General features: G+C 48.3%; 3 protein-coding genes across 15 annotated transcripts in view; 1 reads left to right on the forward strand and 2 right to left on the reverse strand.

Annotated features, from left to right (window-relative positions):
* nub1 (negative regulator of ubiquitin-like proteins 1) overlaps positions 1–3,006 on the reverse strand; it is an 11,400-nt gene extending 8,394 nt beyond the window's left edge. For 2 of the 3 annotated variants that reach the window (XM_044176185.1, XM_044176184.1), the window contains exons 1-3: positions 2,851–3,006; positions 1,580–1,719; positions 1,245–1,412 (exon numbers count right to left, since the gene is read on the reverse strand). In XM_044176185.1, the coding sequence (XP_044032120.1) occupies positions 1,245–1,412; positions 1,580–1,696 (285 nt within the window). In that variant the 5' untranslated portion in view covers positions 1,697–1,719; positions 2,851–3,006. The remainder of the gene's footprint in view (positions 1–1,244; positions 1,413–1,579; positions 1,720–2,850) is intronic. The other variant, XM_044176186.1, reaches the window with a different exon arrangement.
* A 539-nt stretch (positions 3,007–3,545) lies between these two features.
* LOC122866493 lies at positions 3,546–7,102 on the reverse strand. Of its 3 annotated transcripts, none has more exons than XM_044176249.1 (4): positions 6,962–7,102; positions 6,406–6,570; positions 5,212–5,410; positions 3,546–4,517 (listed from the first exon to the last, which is right to left on the reverse strand). In XM_044176249.1, exons 1-4 carry the CDS (start codon positions 7,014–7,016, stop codon positions 3,989–3,991), a joined length of 948 nt encoding a protein of 315 aa, XP_044032184.1. In that variant the 5' UTR covers positions 7,017–7,102; the 3' UTR covers positions 3,546–3,988. The 3 variants fall into 3 exon arrangements, with proteins under 3 accessions (XP_044032184.1, XP_044032183.1, XP_044032182.1); XM_044176248.1 differs by having other exon boundaries at positions 6,406–6,597; XM_044176247.1 differs by having other exon boundaries at positions 6,406–6,615; positions 6,962–7,074.
* Positions 7,103–9,416: 2,314 nt separating this feature from the next.
* xylb (xylulokinase homolog (H. influenzae)) overlaps positions 9,417–17,500 on the forward strand; it is a 26,579-nt gene continuing 18,495 nt past the window's right edge. For 2 of the 9 annotated variants that reach the window (XM_044176205.1, XM_044176204.1), the window contains exons 1-10: positions 9,417–9,542; positions 10,342–10,424; positions 11,530–11,599; positions 11,793–11,873; positions 12,285–12,371; positions 12,454–12,582; positions 14,632–14,697; positions 14,803–14,875; positions 15,451–15,569; positions 15,648–15,729. In XM_044176205.1, the coding sequence (XP_044032140.1) occupies positions 9,486–9,542; positions 10,342–10,424; positions 11,530–11,599; positions 11,793–11,873; positions 12,285–12,371; positions 12,454–12,582; positions 14,632–14,697; positions 14,803–14,875; positions 15,451–15,569; positions 15,648–15,729 (847 nt within the window). In that variant the 5' untranslated portion in view covers positions 9,417–9,485. The other 7 variants (XM_044176198.1, XM_044176197.1, XM_044176196.1 and 4 more) reach the window with 6 other exon arrangements.

Below are 17,500 nucleotides of genomic sequence, written 5' to 3' on the forward strand. Positions count from 1 at the left end.
GCCCGCTCGCTACGCCCGCCGTCACGCCCGCCTCGTCACACGCTCGCCTGCGTCACACCGCCGCACACACCGCCCGCCTCGTCACACACGCCCGCCACGCCTCGTCCACGCACGCCTCGCCACGCCACGCTCGCCACGCCTCGCCGCGTCACACACACCTCGCCTCGTCACACCTCGCTGCCGCCACACACCGCCTCGCCTCGTCACACCGCTCGCGTCACACCGCCGCCTCGCCACGCCGCCTCTGCACGCCCGCCTCGTCACGCCCGCCTCGTCACGCCCGCCGCGTTACGCACCGCTCGCCACGCCCGCCGCGTCACACCGCCGTCACACACCGCCTCGCCTCGCCACCCCCCGCTCGCCACGCCCGCTCGTCACGCCCCGCCTCGTCACGCCTCGCCTCGTCACGCCCCGCCTCGTCACGCACCGCCTCGCCTCGTCACACCCCGCCTCGCCTCGTCACACACCGCCGCCTCGTCACACACCGCCTCGCCTCGTCACACCCCGCCTCGCCTCGTCACACCCCGCCTCGCCTCGTCACACACCGCCTCGCCACACGCACACACGCCGCCGCCTCGTCACACCGCCTCGTCACACACCGCCTCGCCTCACACCGCCTCGTCACACACCGCCTCGTCACACCCGCCGCGCCTCACACACCCGCCGCCGCCTCGTCACGCCTCGCCTCGTCACACCGCACACGCCACACCTCGCCTCACACACCCGCTTCGCCTCTTCGCCCCGCCTCGCCACACCCCGCCTCGCCTCTTCACAGACTAAAAGCAGCCGACCCGCTGGGAGCAGCTCCTCCGCACGTCGGGCGTCGCGGAGCCGTTTGTCAAACGTGACGTTTCAGAAAGTATTAGTAAAGCATCAGCATCAGAAAAGTAAACGCTCTCATTATGCACAACAGCATATGTTATATATTATAATTACTGATGCGTTCAGTGTTGCAGCGGGTGGAGGCTAATGACTTCATATCCTGCCGGGTCTGTAATATTACATCAGAGAGTGTTTGTTGATTACATGTTGTATCATTGATCTCAGTCTGATGAGACTTAACTCATCATATAAATGAACAACGTTTAAAAAACAGACGGCTTCGGTCCTGAAAGATATGAAAGTTGCGCTACACTTCGCTTCTCTGATGAAAACCGATCAAAGGAATAAAAAGAAAAGCGTCGTGGACAGTTTGTGGGCTTTTCGTCCCAGACTGTCTTCAGGTGTTTAGGGAGTCTCTCCACCTTCTTGCTGTCTCGGGGCAGCAGCAGCTCCACCGTGGCCACGTTGGTCTCTCTGAACGTCTTGTTTCCTTTCCCCCTCTTCACCGCCTGCGCCCTGATGGACTCCAGGGCGGCCCCGACCTCCGGCGCCGACAGACACAGCAGAGGGGCGTAGCGCTCCGCCAGCTCCTGACAACAACAACGACGACAACATTCATCGCACGTGTGCAGCACCGTTACATCGGCTGGATCAACAAGACAACCTCTCATTTTCAGAACTGAAATAAACGAATACAATAAAACTTATTTTTAAACTTTACCACAGTAATTATTCGTTAATGATTTTAACCGCCCACCTGCATGTGCCGCTGTCCCGGCTGGCCGTCGGCGGCGGTGTACGGAGGGTTCCACAGCTGGACCTTCTCCCGCTTCAGCTGGTTCTTCAGCTTCGCCTCCGTGTTCTGCTCCGCCATCGTCTCTGAAAGCAGCCGGAAAACTAAACACAGGAGACGAGGGAGGGGGGGGGAAGAGAAAGTGAAAGCTGTGGGAGGAAATCCCCAGCTGGGTGGAGTTTATTACTGCCGGAGAGATAAACTCCAACCGGCGCTGTTAAACAACTAAACTACAGCTGTAGTTCCCAACCTGGGGCTCAGGACCCCCCGGGGGCTCACAGGATTCACCTGAACAGGACAGAAAATAAATGTCTCTGCGTGTTGAGATGTAAAGTGTGCTCAGGTCCCTTTTAAAGGAGTTGGTGTAAAAACTAAAAGTAGAGCGTTTGAAATGAAAACTCCTTTTTCTTTCTCTGTACGTGAGTATGTTTTTAAATTCAGTGCAGTGAGGGACGTCTCGCTGTGCATTATATTTAATAAAAGACAAACCTGCCCATATTTTCACTATAAAGAGCTGCCTTTCTGTCAGCGATCAACATTAATGTTGAAGAGTGTCCGTGTGCAGATTAGCAGGAGTGGAACAAAAACTGTCCTCCTGGCTCTGGGGGAGCCTTGTCAAGTTTGGGTGAAATTACTCAAAGAGTCAAAGGATGAAGGACGCTACCCGGCTGCATTATGGGAAATGTAGGATCCGGGGTTTGTGGAGCTGGACACAAACTATCAGACTAAATGTCAGAATATCTCCAAGTCTGCAGATTTTGACCTTTGACAGAAATATCTGTCTCTGGGCTGCAGACTTTAGACAAGTTATACCTCTTTACTTTACTAAAGTAACTTAAGTTAAAACAGCTTTAACCAAAACACAAGAATCTGACATGTCGACGGTCTTACAGCCCGTTTAGCTGGCTTAGTTAGCTGTCCAGTTTCCTGTCAACACTTCAGTTTAGTGAAGCTTCACTGTAAGAAGTGACATTAATCAGTAACTGCGGCCCGTCGGTAGCTTAAATGAGGACTAGTTGACATTAAACTAAACCTGTAAGTAGAGAAACTGACAGATGTGGCGTCAGTGACGCAGTTTTCGTCTAACTGACGGCTAAAAGTTAGCTAACATCTGCTGCCACCAGTGAAAGTAGCGCTACAGCTGAGTTAGCTGCTGCTAGCTTCAAACAAAGCTTTTCGCCGGTTTTATTCTTTAAATCTGCCGCGAGACGCTGTCAAATCTTCCCGCGAGTTACCTTGGTGTTAGAGGACACGATGACAAAGAGCTCCGCAGTCGGAAATATCTGGTAAGTCCCTGTAACCCTCCTCTTCCTCAGCGCGACGATGTTGTTTTTGTGTTTCTGGGAAGGATGTGAGGAGCGCGAGGAGGGCTCACTCCGAGCACGTTTCACGACCCGCTTAACGTAACTACGTCAGCCGACGTCAAGCGACGCTCGGCGGGTCCGTCAACAGACAAGAGGCTCGTCTTTGGAAACATAGACGATCTTTGATTTACTACGGCGGCGTATGGGGGTCAAACGTCGCGCGGTTTTTCTGTGACGGACTCAGAGTGATAAAACTAAATAAAATAAGGCATTACGAACCAAATAACCAGATTAATAAATACATTAAATATTAAACTCTCTCCATGAAAGTGATCAATATTCCAATAAATTATAAAACATTACTTTGAATTATTGCATCCTGCTTCTTTTCACAACAATATTCACAGATTTTTTTTTTGCATTATATTGGATATTTATTCATTTAATACTGGACACTTTGGTTCTCCACGTGTTCAATAAAACATAAATTCAGATGTAACTGGGACAAAATGTGACGTATTATCATCATCAATAATAATTCTAAACATTTAAAGACTAATATTTAACGTGGCATTCCCGTTAAAGTTGTGTGTTAATTTATGGAGAGGATAGAAGGAGCAGGAGACTTATTTTATTGTCAATAAAGTTTTATTTTGAAGTGAACATCTGTGACCTCTGAAACAATAATCACGTGGATAAACTGTGAAAAACATAAAAATAAACAGACCATTTGTGAGATAATCGAAACCAATTATTAAAACTCAACACATTATTATGAAATGTGACTTCAAAAGTCTGTTTTTATTTCTCACCTTTCAGCCAATCGCACGCTCCCTGCTCCTTTTTCAAAAAAAAAAACTTTATTTCCCAAAAGTGAACGAGCAGATTTAGCCAGTTAGCATTTGTTAGCTCAAATAAACGCTGCTCATAAACAGACTGTTGAAATAAAAATGATTAAACAATAATAATAATAATAAGTTGAGTTTTAATGATTTCACGTCTATATGTGACGCGATGTAGTCACGTGACTTCCTGTGCTTCACGGATCGCCTCGCGGCCCCGTTGCTCCTCAGAAGGACGAGTACATCCCCAGCCTCCTGGCGGCCTCAGAGATCCTCGGGGTCTTGCGGTTGGGGAACGGGTGGTAGTTCTGGTTCTGGTGGACCCCCGTAGGGGAGCCCACCCCCCCTACGCTCAGCTGCCTGGTGAACCTGAGGGCCGGGGACGAGAACTTCCCGGAGCCCCTCAACGCCGAGGTGCTGCCGGTCTGCAGGACGCCGTCACAGGTTTTGCTACCTGCAGGCTGGTTCTCCTTCAGGTCTTCATGTAGGCTGGTGGTGGAGCTGCTGGGGGAGCAGGTGATGGAGGCGACGGGGGTGGAGCTTTCATCAGAGCTGGTGAGAGCGCCGGCGGGATGATCCTCACTGGGATTCTGCTCCGAGACAGAAACCTGGACTGGATCCATCTTCTCTGGGTCTCCTCCGGACCGGTCAGTGTTGAGGAGATCTTCCTCGCTGGTGCTGTTGAAGGAGCAGCAGGGAGACGTCGAATCCGCATCCCGCCGGGAGCCGCCGGCCTCCGAGAACGACGAAGACCGCCTGGAAAACAGAGACAGCAGGGAGGACACGGTCAGCCGAGACTGTACACTAGAGACAAACCAGATCCTAAGGGGGCCCGAGGAGAAACTGGACCCATGAAGACCTCTGAGACTACACGCCATCTTGGACAGCGTCTCCCACCTGCTCCATGACGCGCTGGTCAAACAAAGGAGCGCCTTCAGCGGAAGACTCATCCCCCCACAATGCACCACAGAGCGCCACAGGAAGTCATTCCTGCCTGCGGCCATCAGACTCTTTAACTCCTCCCTCTAAGTGTCAGTCTGTATGACCCGAAGTCACTAAACTGGACACTGATCATTAACATCTCTGCCATACTTGACATAATGTGCAATATTCTGTGTTAATACTCCTGATCAATATCCTCTTTCAGTTTAAAATTCCGTTTATTGATATTGATATTACTCATTTACCTCTATTACTGCTGTTAATATCCTCCGTCTCATTATAAATAAGCTGCACTCGACAGTTCATGCACTATGACTTTATACTGTGTTATTATCACCATCAACAGGTAAACCCACCTGTACTTCATCTATCTGACCTGTGTTAGTGTGTTATATGTTCTGCTCAGTGCTTCTCTTCCTGTGTGACTGACTGACAGCGAGCTGCTGGAACAGAGAGTTTCGGGGATCAATAAAGGACTTCTGGTTCTGGTTCTGGTTCTGAAACTGACCGGGAGGAAGCTGAGAGCTGCGCGCTGCCGCCGGGACAGGAGCGCCGGTGGAGGCCCAGGTGGACGTGCCAGGGGTCGCAGGTCGCCGGGTCGAGGTCAAAGGTTATGGCCGGCGGCGAGCTGCTGTTTGGTTCCCATGGCGACGTCAAACCCTGAGCGACAGGGACGACGCTGACGGCCTCCAGCAGCTCCACCGACACTGCGGAGAAAAACCCGTGATCAGGCTCCAGTCCAGCAACGAGACCACACGGGTCCACAAACAGAGACATTACCACACAGAGGGACATCGCGGTCCTTCAGGACAGAAACCGAAGGGCGAGGGTTTTCTCAATGAACTGAATTATTGTTTAGTCAATAAAATGTATGAGAAGTTTCTCGTCTTGTTTATTATTCTGACTGAAGTCATTCATCGATTGATTAACTAATTAACGGATTCATCGACCGGATCTGCACTTTTTAAAATTCATTCTAATAAATTTATTTCACGTGAAGCACTTTGGCATTTTCTATTGAATCGTTTTCCACACTGGAGGTGAGGAACTTCACAGCATTAAACAGTTCAAATCGGCGCCAAACAGACAGGAGGCCAGTTTAAAGACTCGAAGGCCACGAGCTGAAACACTGTAGTTTCATCTTAAACTGCATCTTACAAACTTTCATCTGAATGTCACAGTCACAGACACGTAGTGGGATAAAACGTACAATATTTCCCTCTGAGCGCAGTGCAGGAAGAGCATGAAGTTTAAAGTACAGTGTGTGAGTAAATGTACTTTCCCCCACTGGGTTTAAGAGACTGAACAGCCTTTAACCTGCCCCCGCCCCCGAATACTGCTGACACACAGGAAGTCTGACTTTCACTTGTTACGGAGAGTTGTTTCATTGTAGCGCTGCTGCTTTTACTGAAGGAAATAGTTTGAATGCTTCTTCCACCTCTGATGTTTATTCACAAACCGTCTGGTGGCCAGGTTTCAGTGCAGCGCGTGCTTTTATTCTGGAATCTCAAACAGGAAGTCTCGCATCAGTCAGCTTGACACGTGAGAAATAAACTCATTTCACTCAACAACAAAAACTCGGCGTTTCTCTCCGCAGACGCGCAGGTTTTCTGCTCCTGTCGCCGGAACGGGCCCGTTCACTCCCGCTGTTCATTTCTTACTTTCTAACAAACGTGACGTCAAACCATCCGTTTCCGCTCACCTTTGCGGAACAGAAGCACCTGAGTGCGTCTCTTCTGGCTCTCTGTGGTGCACCTGTACTGCTGTCTGAGCAGAGAGATGTCCATGTTCCTGCTGCGCTCCTCTTCCTGCCCTCCTGCTGCTTCCTGCTCCTGCCCCCCCCGCACCGGCTCCTTCTTCCTGATCCCTGCAGGTGAGACACGTGACCTTTGACCTGCAGACACCAGTGACGCTACGTGACAACAGCGACTGTATAAACTGTTATATATCTATCTATAATTACTATTCAGAGTATAATATCAGTAAAATACACAACATGTGATTGTTTATGATTCAACAACTGAATTAAATAAGAGATTTTACCTGTGACTCGATGTAGACAGTAAATAAAACAACTTTTACTGCAGTTTTCTTTTTACAGAAGAACCATACGAGTAAAACCGCTTCCTCTTTTTTTACAGCAGTGCCAGCTGATGTGTTTCCCTGATAGTCTCATTCATGTTCATTCAGACACTTTTTCTGCTCACGTACGTCGTGAGTCTGAGTCCCGCAGGTCACAGCAGGTGTGTTATTCTTACCCTCCAGCAGCTCCCCGCCGGGAGCCCCGCAGCAGCAGCAGGAGCAGCAGGACATCCTGTTGGCGTCAGCAGCAAACACACCTGCTCAGGTGTTCTACTCCAGTCAGTGAAACCAGCCTCCTGCAGAATATGGACTTGTGGTGCATTTAAAACCTCCTCTGGAAGCTCCAACAAGCCAAAAACTGCTCCTGAAATCCTTCTAGATGGATCCAGAACCTGCAGAAACCTGCAGAAGACAGGAGCTAAATGATGCGTTTTGAGTGCTGGAAGCAGGACATGAGTAGGAAACAGAAGTGTGTTACCTGCTCAGGTAGGACGCTGGACTGAACGCACACACACACACACACACACAGCGCTGCATTATTCTCTGACTTTGATTGGTGTGTAAACAGTGAAGGACGCTGTGCCGACCTTTCTGTTCACACAATCAGTTTGTTTGACATGAGCGAAGAACAAACGCTGCAAACACTCGATTAAACAACCGCTTGTTCTTATTCAGACCGAAGTTAAACAGGATTATATAACAGACTGGCAGCAGGACACCGGTACCAGTTTATACCAGTTTATACCAGTTTATACCAGTTTATACCAGTTTATACCAGTTTAAACAACCGCTTGTTCTTATTCAGACCGAAGTTAAACAGGATTATATAACAGACTGGCAGCAGGACACCGGTACCAGTTTATACCAATTTATACCAGTACATACCAGTACATACCAGTTTATACCAGTTTATACCAGTATATACCAGTTTATACCAGTTTAAACAACCGCTTGTTCTTATTCAGACTGAAGTTAAACAGGATTATATAACAGACTGGCAGCAGGACACCGGTACCAGTTTATACCAGTCTATACCAGTTTATACCAGTTTATACCAGTTTATACCAGTATATACCAGTCTATACCAGTACATACCAGTCTATACCAGTTTATACCAGTACATACCAGTTTATACCAGTCGATACCAGTCTATACCAGTACATAACCAGTCTATACCAGTCTATACCAGTACATACCAGTCTCTACCAGTCTATACCAGTTTATACCAGTACATACCAGTATATACCAGTCTATACCAGTTTATACCAGTACATAACCAGTCTATACCAGTCTATAGTCTATACCAGTACATACCAGTATATACCAGTCTATACCAGTTTATACCAGTCTATACCAGTTTATACCAGTTTATACCAGTCTATACCAGTACATACCAGTATATACCAGTCTATACCAGTTTATACCAGTACATACCAGTTTATACCAGTCTATACCAGTTTATACCAGTACATAACCAGTCTATACCAGTCTATACCAGTACATACCAGTTTATACCAGTCTATACCAGTTTATACCAGTACATAACCAGTCTATACCAGTCTATACCAGTACATACCAGTATATACCAGTCTATACCAGTTTATACCAGTCTATACCAGTCTATACCAGTCTATACCAGTCTATACCAGTTTATACCAGTCTATACCAGCACATACCAGTCTCTACCAGTACATACCAGTCTATACCAGTTTATACCAGTTTATACCAGTCTATACCAGTACATACCAGTATATACCAGTTTATACCAGTCTATACCAGTCTATACCAGTACATACCAGTCTCTACCAGTCTATACCAGTCTATACCAGTACATACCAGTCTCTACCAGTCTATACCAGTTTATGTTGTTGTTTTGTTGTGTATTTGTACTTGTACTGTGTGTATTTGTACTGTGTGTATTTGTACTGTGTGTATTTGTATTTGTACTGTGTGTATTTGTACTGTGTGTATTTGTACTTGTACTGTGTGTATTTGTACTGTGTGTATTTGTACTGTGTGTATTTGTATTTGTACTGTGTGTATTTGTACTTGTACTGTGTGTATTTGTACTGTGTGTATTTGTACTGTGTGTATTTGTATTTGTACTGTGTGTATTTGTATTTGTACTGTGTGTATTTGTACTGTGTGTATTTGTACTGTGTGTATTTGTATTTGTACTGTGTGTATTTGTACTTGTACTGTGTGTATTTGTACTGTGTGTATTTGTACTGTGTGTATTTGTATTTGTACTGTGTGTATTTGTACTTGTACTGTGTGTATTTGTACTGTGTGTATTTGTACTGTGTGTATTTGTACTTGTACTGTGTGTATTTGTACTGTGTGTATTTGTACTTGTACTGTGTGTATTTGTACTGTGTGTATTTGTACTGTGTGTATTTGTACTTGTACTGTGTGTATTTGTACTGTGTGTATTTGTACTTGTACTGCAGTACTTGTACTGTGTGTATTTGTATTTGTACTGTGTGTATTTGTACTTGTACTGTGTGTTACAGTGTACAGTAAAGGACCTGAATACTCCAACGCTGCTGTTGGAAAATCATTTACCTGTAATTTATTTAAAGCGTGTCACTGTCTCTTTAAATTTGTAACCCTTGCTTCCCCCCTTCTGTGTGTGTGTGTGTGTGTGTGTGTGTGTGTGTGTGTGTGTGTGTGTGTGTGTGTGTGTGTGTTGATGGATGGATGATGGCCGCCGCGCAGGACTCTCTGTATCTGGGCTTCGACTTCAGCACCCAGCAGGTAAGACTGACTCTGCTACACGTTAGAAGCCTTCATTCACCTGCACGTGTGACGTGGCTCACGTACGCGGCTGCGCACGGGCCGCGGGTTATCGCGCAGACGCGGAAGAAGCAGATGGCGGAGCGTGCCTGCGGTTTTAGAGCCGAGGATTTGGTTTACAGGGTTCAGGTGAACTCCGCTGCTCGTCTGGCGGACTTCGGACCGGAGCAGTGTGCCCATGTCCGCACCGGAGCACCGGAGACACAGTTAAACAGAAGCACCGCGCAGTAAAGATACTCTGTTATGTACTTTTACTGAAGTCCTGCAGGTTTGAGGTACTTGTACTTTACTCGAGTTCTTCGCGTTTTCTGCTCCGCTTCATTTATCTGACCGCTAGAACTACAAGTCCCGTCAGGGATCGAGCTTCTTTACCGGAAGTGAGTTCAAAATGTCACTTCAGTGCAGAAGTATTATCAGCAAAATGTGCTGAAAGTGTCCAAAGTACAAATACTCATTATGCAATTAACAAACATTATTAACAAATACATCTAAGTATTTATGTAGCGTCATACATAAATAAATAACCATAGAGAAGTAAAAAGTACAATATTTCCTCTGAAACGTGGCGCAGTAGAAGTGGAAGTAACATAAAATGTAAAAATACTCAAGTAAAGTACAAGTACCTCGGAATTATACAAAGTACAGTACTTGAGTAAATGTGTTCAAATCAGCGGCTCAGAAAGATCCTACGGCACGTGAATGCATCAGTAATAACAGTGACCTGCTGATGTGTGTGTACTCTCACTGCTCACCTGTGAAGCTGAAGGTGCTGGCCATTGATGGACACCTGAACGTGGTTCACCAGAACAATGTGCAGTTTGACTCCGAGCTGCCTGAGTTCAGGTAACACACATCGCCGCTGTGTACTGGTAGTCCTGGTAGTCCTGGTAGTACTGGTAGCACTGGTAGTCCTGGTAGCACTGGTAGTCCTGGTAGTACTGGTAGTCCTAGTAGCACTGGTAGTCCTGGTAGTCCTGGTAGTCCTGGTAGTACTGGTAGTCCTGGTAGCACTGGTAGTCCTGGTAGTACTGGTAGTCCTGGTAGTACTAGTAGCACTGGTAGTCCTGGTAGCACTGGTAGTACTAGTAGCACTGGTAGCACTGGTAGCACTGGTAGCACTGGTAGTCCTGGTAGCACTGGTAGTCCTGGTAGTCCTGGTAGCACTGGTAGTACTGGTAGTACTGGGAGTCCTAGTAGCACTGGTAGTCCTGGTAGTCCTGGTAGCACTGGTAGTCCTGGTAGTACTGGTAGTCCTGGTAGTACTGGTAGCACTGGTAGCCCTGGTAGTCCTGGTAGCACTGGTAGTCCTGGTAGCCCTGGTAGCACTGGTAGCACTGGTAGTCCTGGTAGTCCTGGTAGTACTGTTAGCCCTGGTAGTCCTGGTAGTCTTGGTAGTCTTGGTAGTCCTGGTAGTCCTGGTAGTCCTGGTAGCACTGGTAGTCCTGGTAGCACTGGTAGTCCCTGGTAGCACTGGTAGTCCTGGTAGTCCTGGTAGAAAGTACTCTTGCCACACAGAAACATGACTACAGGTTAGTTACTGACAGGAAGTTGTAAAGGGACTGGGTTTAACAGTTTTATCTTTCAGTTATGTATCAAATCTTATTTGTCTCTCTGCTTCTGATTTCTCTCTCGATCAGTCTCCGATTGATTGATTAGCGTGGATTTATATTGTAAATGTGCGTTATAGTGTGTGTAAGTGTAGAAATGGAAACGGTGGATATAAAGGGAAGAGGAAGGGCGGGGCTAAAATACATGACGTATATCTTCCGTGTCGTTAAAGACAGCTGGATGTGGTCTGTTAGTCTCCATCGGCAGATGACGTTTTAATATTTTGGACACATTCAGAAGCCTGCACGTGTATCTGTGGTGCTTTTATTTGGAAAATACATGTTTTATTTTGAAACACTTTGAGCAGCAGCTCAGCTGGTTGTTGGGGTTTTTTGTCCAGGACTCGGGGAGGAGTTCATATTCACGCCGACAGACTGACGGTCACCTCTCCTGTGCTGATGTGGGTGAAGGTAGGACACACACACACACACACACACACACACACACACACACACACACACACTGTAACTCCTCAGTATTAACTCACTGTGGAGGGTCATCGTCTGATCTTTGACCTCTGACAAATCACACTTTCCAGGTCTGTGAGTTTGTGTCCTCGTGCTGCAGTGTGATTGGTTGTGTCTTATTTGTGTCTGTCATCAGGCTCTGGACCTGCTATTGGACAAGATGAAGAGGGCGGGGCTTGACTTCTCCCGTGTCAGAGCGGTGTCAGGCAGCGGCCAGGTGAGACAGGAACCAGATGTTGGGGATCAGGGCTGGCTCATCCCAGCGGCGTTGGACGGGGTTGAGGTCAGGGCCGGGAAAAGCATTTCTTTATGGAGCTGCTTTGTGTCGAGACAAACGCAAACTGCTGATACAAAGCTGGGTCCTTTCATTGGAACTAAGAGCAAAAGCAAACCAAAAGTACTCAAGGACGTCCACATACTTTTGGCCATGTAGCATGCTTGCTAGTTAACCTTTATCTGTTTTTACAAACTGAATCCTGTTTGCCTCTTTAGCAGGATAGGCAGCATACAGCAGGTGTAAAAACGTGTTGCCAGATTTCACTAAAATTTAAAGAAAAGTTAATGGAGTTTGGTGCAGAGACGCATCTTTGAACCGCTGCTCTGACCTGAAGGAGTCTTTCTCCCTCAGCAACATGGCAGCGTGTACTGGAGAAGAGGAGCGCGTGAGACTCTGAAACGGCTCGACCCGGACCAGGACCTGTACCAGCTGCTGCAGGTCTGTGTATCCACAGTAACATATTATATGCGTGGCGATATGGGCTCTGTGCAGTGCGCTCATGGTGCTGATGCGTTAACAGGGCAGCTTCTCCGTGCCAGACTGCCCCGTGTGGATGGACTGCAGCAGCAGGCAGCAGTGTCAGGACCTGCAGGCAGCAGCAGGGGGAGCGCTGAGGCTGGCAGAGATCACCGGATCCAGAGCCTTCGAGGTCCCACTGTCCACCTGCCTGTCCACCTGTCTGTCTGTCTGTCTGTCTGTCTGTCCACCTGTCTGTCTGTCTGTCTGTCTGTCTGTCCACCTGTCTGTCTGTCTGTCTGTCCACCTGTCTGTCTGTCTGTGTGTCTGTCTGCCTGTCTGTCTGTCCACCTGCCTGTCCACCTGTCTGACTGTCCACCTGCCTGTCCACCTGTCTGCTTGTCTACCTGCCTGTCCACCTGTGTGTCTATCCACCTGTCTGCCTGTCCACCTGCCTGTCCACCTGTGTGTCTGTCCACCTGCCTGTCCACCTGTCTGTCTACCTGCCTGTCCACCTGTCTGCCTGTCTACCTGCCTGTCCACCTGTCTGTCTACCTGCCTGTCCACCTGTCTGTCTACCTGCCTGTCTACCTGTCTGACTGTCTACCTGTGTCCACCTGTCGACCTGCCTGTCCACCTGTCTGTCTCTCAGCTGGCTCTGTGTTTAGAAAGAGATCTGGTTTGGACTCCAGGACGGTTTTGATGAATTTTTTCCAACCTTCTACTCGTCTTCTTGTCTCTGTTTAGCAGACTTCTCGTTCTGCCAGGAGTCCAAAGTACGTGGAACAAGACGCCAACAAAAACGTCCAAATCTTTAATGACAAAGACGAGATCAAGATTATCCGCAGAAATATTAAGAAATAAAATCAAACGGTCTGTTTACACGTAAACGTGTCTGTCTGTAAATCACTCAAAGTATCAATAAATCAGTTTTATGTTCTTCAGACGCTCCACGTCAGCAGCTTGACACATAAATACAGCGTCCGGCCGTTTAATGGCCTGTGGACGCTTTCCTGTTCAAAAGCTTCGCCCAGTCCTCCGTCGGCAGAGTCAGCAGAGTCGGCAGAGTCTGCAGAGTCTGTAGAGTCTGCAGAGTCGGCAGAGTCTGTAGAGTCTGTAGAGTCTGTAGAGTCTGCGAAGTCTGTAGAGTCTGTAGAGTCTGTAGAGTCAGTAGAGTCAGTAGAGTCGGCAGAGTCGGCAGAGTCTGTAGAGTCTGTAGAGTCGGCAGAGTCTGTAGAGTCGGCAGAGTCTGTAGAGTCAGTAGAGTCTGTAGAGTCTGTAGAGTCTGTAGAGTCTGTAGAGTCGGCAGAGTCGGCAGAGTCTGTAGAGTCGGCAGACTCAGCAGAGTCAGCAGAGTCTGTAGAGTCGGCAGAGTCTGTAGAGTCGGCAGAGTCTGTAGAGTCAGTAGAGTCTGTAGAGTCTGTAGAGTCGGCAGACTCAGCAGAGTCAGCAGAGTCAGCAGAGTCGGCAGAGTCTGTAGAGTCAGCAGAGTCGGCAGAGTCTGCAGAGTCGGCAGAGTCTGCAGAGTCGGCAGAGTCTGCAGAGTCGGCAGAGTCTGCAGAGTCGGCAGAGTCTGCAGAGTCGGCAGAGTCTGTAGAGTCAGTAGAGTCTGTAGAGTCAGCAGAGTCTGTAGAGTCTGTAGAGTCGGCAGACTCAGCAGAGTCAGCAGAGTCGGCAGAGTCTGTAGAGTCGGCAGAGTCTGTAGAGTCAGTAGAGTCTGTAGAGTCAGCAGAGTCTGTAGAGTCTGTAGAGTCGGCAGACTCAGCAGAGTCAGCAGAGTCAGCAGAGTCGGCAGAGTCTGTAGAGTCAGTAGAGTCTGTAGAGTCAGCAGAGTCTGTAGAGTCTGTAGAGTCGGTAGAGTCAGCAGAGTCGGCAGAGTCGGCAGAGTCGGCAGAGTCTGTAGAGTCGGCAGACTCAGTAGACTCAGCAGACTCAGTAGAGTCAGCAGACTCAGTAGAGTCAGCAGACTCAGTAGAGTCAGCAGACTCAGCAGACTCAGCAGACTCAGTAGAGTCTGTAGAGTCAGCAGAGTCGGCAGAGTCGGCAGAGTCTGTAGAGTCAGCAGAGTCAGCAGAGTCAGCAGACTCAGCAGACTCAGTAGAGTCTGTAGAGTCAGCAGACTCAGCAGACTCAGCAGACTCAGCAGAGTCTGTAGAGTCTGTAGAGCCAGTAGAGTCAGTAGCCCGGCTGTCTGAAAGCGTGCCATTTCAAATGTTTGGAAGATGAATCTGTTTGTCCGCAGCGTTTCACAGGAAACCAGATCGCCAAGCTGCGACTGACCCGAGCAGAGCAGTTCCAGGAGGCCGAGGTCAGCCCCCCGTCACGCCCCGACATGTATTAATACACGCTGAGGACACGGTTAGTCCACGTCTCACTAACTGATCTGTGTGTGTGTGTGTGTGTGTGTTTTCAGAGGATCTCATTGGTCAGCAGCTTCGCAGCCTCTCTCTTCCTCGGTGATTACGCCGCCATCGACTACAGCGACGGTACAGTTCCCGCTCAGTCTTCATTCAGTCAGCGACTGTTGTCTCATTCAGCTCGTTCGGTTTTACTGATCGTTACTTAAAGTTCGACGACTCTGCGGAATCAAAATGAAATAGATGAAAATCACAAAACGGAAAGAATCGTGACGTCAGAGTGTTTGACCGTGGACGCCGGTGGTTTCCACCCCGGGGGCCGGGACCCTTCTGAGGGGGGTCTGGAGCTTTCGTTCATATCTCACGGTCTTCCTCAGCAGATGTCTCAGCTGCTGTTTCCGAGGTCAGCGATGAACCTTCAGTCTCGGCGTGGACGAGTCCTTAAAGTGCTCGGGGAAACAAATGGAAGCGCGCACGTCTGCATTTAATCTGCTGAAGGAGATTGTGTGATATGATTGAAAGCTCCGGAGCAGCTATTGAGTGGATCCTGTGGTGAGAAAATAAATAAGTGTTAGTAGTTTTACCCCTTAAGGCCTCAGTGGTTCCCGGCCTGGGTCGGGACCACCAGAGGGGTCCTGATAACATTTTGAGGGATTCTTGTAAATACGTTTGCTCTCTGGCTGACTGTTGACATGATTGTCCAGGTTCGGGGATGAATCTGTTGGACATCAGGACCAGAAACTGGTCTGAGGTCTGCCTGGAAGCCACCGCTCCTCATCTGGACCGGCTGCTGGGAGCTCCAGTCCCCTCCACGTCTGTACTGGTAAGACCGATCCCCACCGGTCTGGTGCGGCCGAGGCAAACACCGGGAAGTGCTTCAGTGCTCCGTCTGTCGTTGCAGGGTCCCGTCTCCTCCTACTTCGTGCACCGATACGGTTTCTTGGAGAGCTGCAGGGTGGCGGCTTTCACCGGAGACAACCCAGGTAAAATCTGAAGAAACGCCGCAGGTAGTCAGGTGCGTGCAGACCGGCCACACACAGGCTTCCTGTAGGCCTCTCACAGCCAGTGTGTGTGTGTGTGTGTGTGTTAATATACATACATCCACAAAGTGCCGGACCAGCCGGACCCTTGTTGTGCGCATGTATGAACGTATTTTATCGACTGAGCCCATCGTAAAGTTCAGACTTTCGTCTTTTCAGCCGTATTTTTCCATTTTCCGATCTGCGTCACGACACAGAAAAGGCATTTCTGGCAGCCGCTCGGCTCGTCTGTCGCGGGCCGCGGCAGAACCGGAGCGTCTGTTGTGATCCACTAAAGTTCGGCTCCAAACGAGATGAATGAATCCCGTTTATGTTATCTACGCCGCCATCTTGACTGTGAGGGAGCCGGGAGGGACAGCTGAGGTAGACTGAGCTCTTTGGGACGGGGTTTATTTTGTGTGTTACAGCAAAATGTTCCAAATAAATAAGAATGTTTAAATTCAGAAGCTTGGACTCACCGCTTCCGTATTAAGTTCACACGGTCCGACGCTCGGTTACAACGCGGTTAACTCTTCTGCGCGTCTTAAAGAGAACGGAGACGACGCGAAAAGACTTTGCATACGTCTGCATCAGAAAACCTTCGTTCCACTGCTCTCGTGCTGACACTTCCTGTCCCCACCTGACCCAGACGCACCTGGTGGAGATCTACGTCCTGACGCTTCTGTCTGTCCGTTAAATCAAGATCAATATACCAATAAAGGATCATATAAGCAGGCGAAGCACGCTGCCGCTGCCGGCCGTCTGTGCGTTTGTCTCTTCTGTCGCTGCGATCGCTAACGTTCAGTCATGTAGGAACTTCCTCTGCAGAACATCAGAGCTTATACGAGTACGAATGTTAAGCAGAAATGTTAAGTTAGTTTTCTTTAAGAAAGTTAGAAAAGAAGGAAGCGAGTCACACAATTCTCTGTCATTAGCACCGGATTATATTACACATATTTACATTTAAATTCCATAAAAAGAAGCGTTTTATTCCCAACATGGAGGGAAGAGCTGTTTCTGAAGAGGAAATCCAGAAGATCCGACCTCTGGAAGGTCTGACTTCTGTCCAAGACTGCTGGAGTTACATTCATTAAAAAGCTAAAATCCACACATTCATATTTCAATTCTACGTCAACTTAAAACGTGGACTCTTAAACGAGTTGCTGTTATTGATTCTGATCCCGAAAGTGTCTCAGAAAGCTGTTTATCATGTAGTTCTGTGGTCTGAACACAAGATGGTGCTGCTGTGTTGGAAGATCATGTTACCTGCTGCCTGACTGACTGTGTGTGTGTGTGTGTGTGTGTGTGTGTGTGAAGAGACAAAAAGAGGAAATGCCAGATGAAAAGTGTGAGTTCAGATCTTTACACTTCTGTCCTGTTTTGTTGTGAAGGTCTCTTCAGTCTTCAGTCCTGCTCCTCTTATCTCCACGGCCCTTTAAAACCCCAAACTGAAGAGCGCTCATTGATTGACCTGTGCTCTCCTGCACAGGTGTGTGTGTGTGTGTGTGTGTGTGTGTGTGTGTGTGTTGGTGAAAGAGTGCTGCTGGGAGTGTGTAGTGGTGCCATTAAAGAATACCAAAATAAAATAACAAGTAAAATAATTTTAATTAAAAATTCCAAAAATTTGGAATGACAGCATAACATACCAACCACCTGGAACGCCCTAGCAACCACATAGAGTCACCATAGCAACCGAGAAAAGCCGTACGACTACCTGGGATACTTAAGCAACCAC

The sequence above is a fragment of the Siniperca chuatsi genome, linkage group LG19 (assembly GCF_020085105.1).
Source record: "Siniperca chuatsi isolate FFG_IHB_CAS linkage group LG19, ASM2008510v1, whole genome shotgun sequence".
In the NCBI taxonomy this organism is placed as follows: domain Eukaryota; kingdom Metazoa; phylum Chordata; class Actinopteri; order Centrarchiformes; family Sinipercidae; genus Siniperca; species Siniperca chuatsi.

Coding starts and splice junctions, on each gene's coding strand:
- LOC122866493 (XM_044176247.1), bottom strand. CDS start 7,016: ATGTCCTGCTGCTCCTGCTGCTGCTGCGGGGCTCCCGGCGGGGAGCTG. Junction 6,616..6,961: donor CGGCGGGGAGCTGCTGGAGG/GTAAGAATAACA, acceptor GTTGTCACGTAG/CGTCACTGGTGTCTGCAGGT. Junction 5,411..6,405: donor GGTGCTTCTGTTCCGCAAAG/GTGAGCGGAAAC, acceptor TTTTCTCCGCAG/TGTCGGTGGAGCTGCTGGAG.